The following is a 7386-nucleotide window of genomic DNA, read 5'->3' on the forward strand; positions in this document are numbered from 1 at the left end:
CACACACACACACACACACACACACACACACACACACACACACACACACACACACACAATGCAGAGTATTGTGTAATTACAATTGAATATTTGCATGAAAGAATTGTGAATCTGTTTTGTTATCTATACACTGTGTTTCCATGCTGCTTCCCACAGTCCATGGTTGTTGTTTTTTTTTTTTTTTTTATCTTTCTGGGTTATCTGATGAGAGCTGCTGCTGATCTGCAGATAATTGATTTCCAGACTGTGACAGACATGTACATCGGTCCTGCAGTGTGACACACGAAAAACGATTCTTTACGCATTTCTCGGAGGTGGCGGAAAAGTGGCGCGGCTCAAAAGAAGCAGAAATATTTTGAAACCGGTCTCAGACGGGGGATCTGTCAGTGGGGAGTTTGACGGGGAGTAGAAGTCGATTTCACATAAAACATCACGGGAGAATCAAACATTTCCACCATCAGAAGAGAAGCTTGGCCCTCATCCTACTGCTGAGAGAACTGGCAGGTGAGTTGAGAAACACGAGGCTCTCAAAACTTTTTCATTGGGTTTACTTTAATGAAGTTGGGACGGGCTTTTGCAACCAAATACAAGATGAAATCAATAAAATAGTGTGATTTTTAGTCCCATCTCTAGTAGAAATCATAGACAGTATTGTTTTTTTTCCTCCAATAGCTTCCAAATGATTTACCTGTGAAGTGGTATGAAAAGACATTTAAAAACAAACCTCTCTGTGTGCATTATAAATCAATTCTACTGTGTAAATTGTGCTTGAAATGTTTATTAATCCAAAGTATATTAATATATACAGTAAACAATGCAAATGTCTAACTATATTATCAATTGAAGACAGTTGTGAAATACTCTATATTAATTATGAATAAATATGTGCTTGATTATGGTGCTGGACCTCAATGTTTTAATACATATAATAAAGATTAATCTCCAATGTCATAGAAGCAAAAGAGTGGGGAAAAAACAAAGCAGATGTGCTTATTCTCAGCTTCTGAAGTATAATATAAGTACAATACACTTGAATCACAGGTTTAACTCAGGAACGCAACTTGTTTCTTAATAAATAAACTTTCTCAAGAATACGATTTAAACCGTCTTTTCGTGGACTTTTATTTTTTAAATAGACACAGGGGGTATTGGCCGGTAACTCTCAGTAATCTAACATGATCACTTGTTTCCATCATGAAAAAGTTCTGTATCTTCAGTATAGATTACTGCTCTGATCCTCTGCTGCTCTGAATCGTTGAAAGTTTTAGAAGAATGCAACGTGTGGAAAGTACAGATATTAGTCATAAAATGTAGGCAGGAAGGAGCAAACATTATTCATTTAAAGTAGGTTTATAGACACCTGAAAAAGCAACTTACTGACCTGGCACCACTGCAGAACTTCATGTTTATGGGATTAGCAAAGTTTTGACACAAAAACCTTGTTTCTTTTTACTTGGTATCTTTAAATAAATTGTATTTAAATTTAGGGGCACCAATTTACATGCATATTTTTGGACTGTGGGAGGAAACTCGAGTACCGAGAGTACAAGTTTGTTTTATACGCCTGTTGTTTGGAACGAAAGGTCATACCAAAAAAAGTATCTTGCTGCAACAGATTTAAATAACGGCTCAAGATGTTTTCAAGTCAGATTGAATTTAAAAACACATTTAAGAGGCACTCCCGCTGAAGACAAAGTGCTCCGCAGCTTTCTCCAAGATAAAATACAACACAAATGAGTAAAATTAATGTGACAAATTTAATCAATACGTGATAATAAAAACAAAAACACAGGATAAGATTGGTGGGAAAACCTGTGGCTGTGACTTTTGACTATCCTGATGACTTTAATGTTATCTTTACATGGCATCCGACAGCCTTTAATTCTATTTCTTTTTTTATAATATAGTTTTCTTTTTTCTTTTTATTGGTTGTGCTTTAATCTTACCCTGTTATATATGTTACCCTGTAAACCAAGAATTGTTCGGAATTTTGTTTAACATTATTGTTCTGTGATTTTACTAGTTCAAAGAATTAAACTTGTTCAGTTTCATGTACTTTAGACGGAGAGGCGACGCTTCCGGAGAGGTTTTATTTTGAAGCCTCTGCGAGGAAGCGGCACGCCTCGTTGCCGGGGCTTTGAACGCGTGTTTCCTCTCGGTGGTGCAGAGACGGGGACCGGGACCGGGGGCAGCTGCCGGGTGAGGATGATGATGGCGTTAACGGGGCTGCTGCTGCTCGAGCTCAGTCTGTACGCGTGCTGCTTCGTCTGCGGGATCGTCACCGCCGCATCGCTCACCATCGTCCAGGTGACTGGAGACCAACATCTGTCCACATCTGTCTCAACAACTTTTGTCAATCTCTTCCGGGTAGACTTAACTTTCTCAGTGTGGGTGATCATGGCAAAAGTTGTTTTTTTTTTAACTTCCTTCATCTATTTAACTTTGAAAAGAAAAAGAGAAAGTTATAATCCTTTTAAAAGTAACGACTCAAATACTCCACGTTTGAATGTTTTTACCGTCGATGTGTATGAGAAGTGCGAAGCACGTCCCACTTTTTAAATCACTTTTTGCATAAAATTATACAAAACCAACACCCGTAGTAAATTTCTCACTGTTGTTAACTCATTGTTGGAAAAATATTAAGGAGTTAAAAATGTAGTCGCGTGTCCATTAAGGGGTTAAATCCGGTATCGTTGCTGTTGTTGTTGAAAGTTTGGACCATGTTTTGAGTTACACAGAATAAACCTGATCAAAATGAATTCGTTTCACTTTCACTTCCAACTAAAGATTAAAGCGAAAACTTTATTATATGTATAAAAAAAAAAAAAAAATCTACCAATCACGTGAAAATGCCGCCGTTGTCACGTGACCGAGCTGCTCCTGGTGCTCAGTTGTTCTCCCAGATGGCCCTTTATAGGAGTCAGATGCTGCAGTTAATTTGTGCAGAATGATGCTGTTTTCACCCTTTTACTGTGTTTTGTTTTGGGGTTTTTTCTGACAAAATGTGTTTGAAACCGTGTCACAGCACGCTGCTCACTCTTTGCCAACCTCTTTCTTTATTTCCAGGGTAACTTTGGAGGACGGTGCATGCTGTACGGCCTCGTCAGCTACAATGCGTCCGCAGACGCCATCGGGATCCAGTCGTCCAGCTCCCAGTCTCTCTGCTACTTCGTGTCGGCCATGTCCATCATGGTGGCGGTGGTGTGCTTCTCTCTGTCCCTGTACTGGGCCTACTCCTTCTGCATTGACGGGGACATCAGAAGGTCCGCAGAGGTCTCCGAGCAGCATGTAAAGGTGGAGGTTTAAACTATTAACACTTTCTTTTTCTTTTTTTCTTCCTCTTTCTGCTTCTCACTCACAGGGAGCGCCTGTGGATGAATCTGATCGTGGTGGTATGCGGCGTCTTCCTGTTCTTCCTGCTCATCACCGGGTGCATGCTGAGGATCGGACGCGACCAGCTCTGCAGCTCCGTCACGCAGACCGTCCCGAATATCACCAGGTGGCGCCCCGCACGCACACAAACCCGCGCATGCTCGGGCGCGCAGGACGGATTTCACAAACACGCGAATCTAAAAATCTGAAACTCTTTTTTTTTCTTTTTAACTTTCTAATGTCACAAGATCCCTTCAGCAGGCTTTGACCTTTTCTGAAGAGCTTTTATTTTTTTACAAACTCCAAAGTAGTGATGAGGAGAAGAAAATAAAATTGACGAAGGAAAAGTTTAGTGCAGGTTTAGATATATATATATATATATATATATATATATATATATATATATATATATATATATATATATATATATATATATATATATATATAAAAAATCCAAATGGATGGCGGCAACATGATCATTTGAAGAGCGACACACTTTTTTTTTGTCACAATTTCCAAAAGTATGGAGATTTAAATCCGTTTAAATGATCCGTAATGGAATATTGTTTATTGAATATTGTACAGAAATGAAAGAGAAGTAAACGTGAATCTGGTATTTTTCTAGTTTGTGTAAGCTCATTCAGTACTGTGTGACAAACTAGTAACAAATTAGCTACAAACTTATTAAAAGTGAATTGGGATTAAAAGTGTCGTTTGCCGGATGAGCTCATGAAGCCTTCATTCGTTATATATTTAGAAGTTTTTCAATTTCTTTTGGTGCAGTTCCAAGAAAAGCTCAGTTTGGGGGAACAACTAAAAAAAAAAAAAAAAAACATTTGACACAGGTCCCATGACTGCTGGTCCTTTCTTTCTCAGTCTGAGTGAAAAGTGAATGTAGTGAGAGGTTTTTCCCGCTCCAGATGACTCACCCTGCTTTTGTAATACATCTTAAAGCAGATGTGGGCAACTGGTGGCCTGCGGGCCATTTGCAGCCCCCCGGCTGCCTCCTCAGTGTTTTGGGGGTTTGATCATGTCGCCGCATTAGACAGGAAGAACAGTAGAACAGTAGAAGTGATCACATATTGCCCAATAAAGACGTAATAACCACATTGCAACCCATAAAATAGTAATTTCCTGTTTATATTGTTGAAGTAAATGCATTTTAAGGTTAAAAAAGATCAGTTTATATGAGATACTTCATAATGATTCAAAGCGGTAGTGACAGTTTGGGGATTTGCAGCAGGTCTGGATTGATCAAATTACAATCTCCTGTGTTTTTCTATCGACTCTCACACAGTCTGTTTCTGTTTCTCAAGCTGTGAAGACGCCCAGACTAGAAAATGGGCCAGTCCACTCAAAGGAGGGAGGTTCTACAACAGCCTGCACAAAGCTGAGGTCAGTAGCTCCTTTACCTTGATGGACCACAGACGTGAATAAACCAGCGGATGAGATGCTACACCCAGGGCCTCCAGTGCGTAGATCGCAAGGGTTGTGAATAATATAACACAAATTTGATTCCTCATTTGGTAAATTCATCTACATTTCCATCCAATCAAAACCATTATTTGTCAATAAACTGTCAATAAAACATTTGTGCTGTGCTGCAAATACAAATATTTAGATGTACAAAATGCAGACGATGGTGAATCTTCGTTTTTTTTAAGCCATTTTTTATACATATGTAAGGATTTTAATGTTGTTGAATAATCAAAATATTAAAAAAGTACAATGTGCATATGCTTTGAATGTTATAAAAGTATTATTATTATTATTTATAGGCACTCAAGAACACTGTACAATCATGAATTTACAAACAGTAAAAGAGGTCAGTGATGAAGAGGAGGGGACCCAGGACAGAGCCCTGGGGCACACCTGTAGTGATGGAGAAAGGGATTGATTTAGAGGATTTAGATTTAACTTTGTTGAAGTATTTAAAGCGTTTTAAAATATATGTAGGAAAATCAGCATGCACCTGCATGTCGATATACAGATAATGTGTTCTGTAATTACACTTCTGAAAACAAGCACATTTGCTTGTTTCTTCATGGAAATTGGCTTCATGAATAGATAAAGTAAATATATGAAGCTGAGTCGCTTTTCAAAGGTTGGAGATCCCTGATATATAATGTATGTAATATATGTGCTGTATGTTTTATATTCCATTTAACAATCCTGACTTGATGGAGCATTGTTTTGCAAATTGTGAAAAAGATCGGTCAGTGAATGGTTAATGGTAACGGAAGCATGTCACAGCAGCCAATGACTCTGTGGTTTCCAGACACACCCTCGTCAGTTGAAGTGAACTCTGACCAGTCATGACAGGATGAGTCTTTCAAAACCTGTCACATCTCAACAGGAAGAGAAAAATCAAGATAGAAATGAACGACAAGTTCAAGTATATCTTCTTTTGTTTGTTTTTTTCAGACTGCAGCGTGGGTCAACTTCTTCTTCTGGATCATCATCGGCGGTCTGGTGATCTATCAGCGGCGCCAGAGTTCAGAGGCCAAGGTCATTGCTGGAGGGTACGGGGGTCCGGCCGGCGGGCTGTTTGGTGACCCGGGGGTGACAGCTGCAGAGACGGAGCCGTTCTTCAACCGTCCCGCAAGACCGCAGTGAGGGGTGGGGGGTGTGTGTGTGTGTGTGTGTGTGGGGGGGGGGCTTTTAGCATGATGATGTGGAAAATGGCAGTGGACACGTTCCAGATTGGTGAAAATACTCAACGTTTAGCTTCCAGTAGGGAATCAATAGGAGCGTCTCACCTCGACGAGGATGGGATTCGAACCCACGCGTGCAGAGCACAATGGATTAGCAGTCCATCGCCTTAACCACTCGGCCACCTCGTCTGGTTTGACTCCTTCACAGCGGCTCTGCAGACGCTGCGTGTGCCTGTCTTAACACGTAAATAAACAAACAAATAACAGGTTCGACCTGTAATCCACACGCTGAAGCGTTCCCATCAAACAAATGACAGCGTGTTTTTTTTTCTTACAGGCATTCCATTTTTTTTTTAGTTTTCACACAATGTATAGATTAGCAGAATAATTTTTTTGGAGGAACAGTTAGGCAGATTTTTTTATTTTTTTTTTAAACCTTTTTTTGTTTCTTGTTTGTGCCGTCCAAGTTCTTTCACTGACACCTTTTTATTCTTTATTTATGATGGACTATTTAAATTGATCGTGTGATCCACTGTTTGTTGATGCTTATCAGACACCTTCTCAGATATCCTTAAATGTTCAACTTTAATAATTAATAACCCCCCCCCCCCCCCCAAAAAAAAAAAAAAAAGCCAGTTTGTAGGACTGTATATTTAAGCTCTGAGCAAAGCATCAACTCCTTGTGATTATTGTTGTGCAATGTCTCCCTCTGCTGTATGGAAGCGGGATTGTTTGTATGGGATTATTTGAAATGTGTGACGCGAGTGTGCCCAGACTTCAGGGGTTCTCAAAATGTGGAAGAATAAACCACAAGAAATTAAATGATTTATAGTTTTACACAAAACAACATTAATTCCATCAGGATTTGTCATCATTTAAATTAAATAAATAAACTGCAGGGGAAAGGCATTCCGACCCCAAAATTCCACAGTTTGAAGTTGTTTGTTGTGATAGTTAAGGGACTACGGTCTGGATTATGACAATGTGTAGCCTGTACATTTAAGACAATACAGATATGTGTGTGCGTGTGTGCGTGTGTGTGTGATACATTTTATACAACAACAGTGCAGTATTTGTATTTGTTGTGTTTCTCACTGCCATGTTCTCTTGCAATGCCTCTTCATTTCAATAAATTTGCGGTGCACTGGATTATTCTCGTGGAAAACATTTTCTATGCACTATATCACCACATTGTTCACAATCATTAAAATCTAGAATAGTCTGCCATTTCTTCATAAAGATTAGGAAAGCACTCGTGCTTTCAGGAGCAACCAAGCCTGATTTTAGGATTTCCATCTGCACTTAACAAAGGTGTGATGCATGTGTGTGTGTGTGTATGTGTGTGTGTGTGTGTGTGTGT

General features: G+C 39.4%; 1 protein-coding gene across 2 annotated transcripts; it reads left to right on the forward strand.

The window, feature by feature from the left end:
• The first annotated feature begins 346 nt into the window (after positions 1 to 346).
• On the forward strand, positions 347 to 7174 carry tmem179ba (transmembrane protein 179Ba). Of its 2 annotated transcripts, XM_080486513.1 has the most exons (6): positions 347 to 504; positions 2168 to 2307; positions 3067 to 3263; positions 3362 to 3499; positions 4689 to 4767; positions 5797 to 7174. In XM_080486513.1, the coding sequence occupies exons 2-6, from the start codon at positions 2206 to 2208 to the stop codon at positions 5986 to 5988; spliced, it is 708 nt and encodes a 235-aa protein (XP_080342639.1). In that variant the 5' UTR covers positions 347 to 504; positions 2168 to 2205; the 3' UTR covers positions 5989 to 7174. The 2 variants fall into 2 exon arrangements, with proteins under 2 accessions (XP_080342639.1, XP_080342638.1); XM_080486512.1 differs by lacking the exon at positions 347 to 504 and having other exon boundaries at positions 2125 to 2307.
• Positions 7175 to 7386: the final 212 nt, after the last annotated feature.

The sequence above is a fragment of the Lipophrys pholis genome (genome assembly GCF_963383615.2).
Source record: "Lipophrys pholis genome assembly, chromosome: 18".
Taxonomy (NCBI): Eukaryota; Metazoa; Chordata; class Actinopteri; order Blenniiformes; family Blenniidae; genus Lipophrys; species Lipophrys pholis.

Coding starts and splice junctions, on each gene's coding strand:
- tmem179ba (XM_080486513.1), top strand. CDS start 2,206: ATGATGATGGCGTTAACGGGGCTGCTGCTGCTCGAGCTCAGTCTGTAC. Junction 3,500..4,688: donor ACCGTCCCGAATATCACCAG/GTGGCGCCCCGC, acceptor CTGTTTCTCAAG/CTGTGAAGACGCCCAGACTA. Junction 4,768..5,796: donor ACAGCCTGCACAAAGCTGAG/GTCAGTAGCTCC, acceptor TGTTTTTTTCAG/ACTGCAGCGTGGGTCAACTT.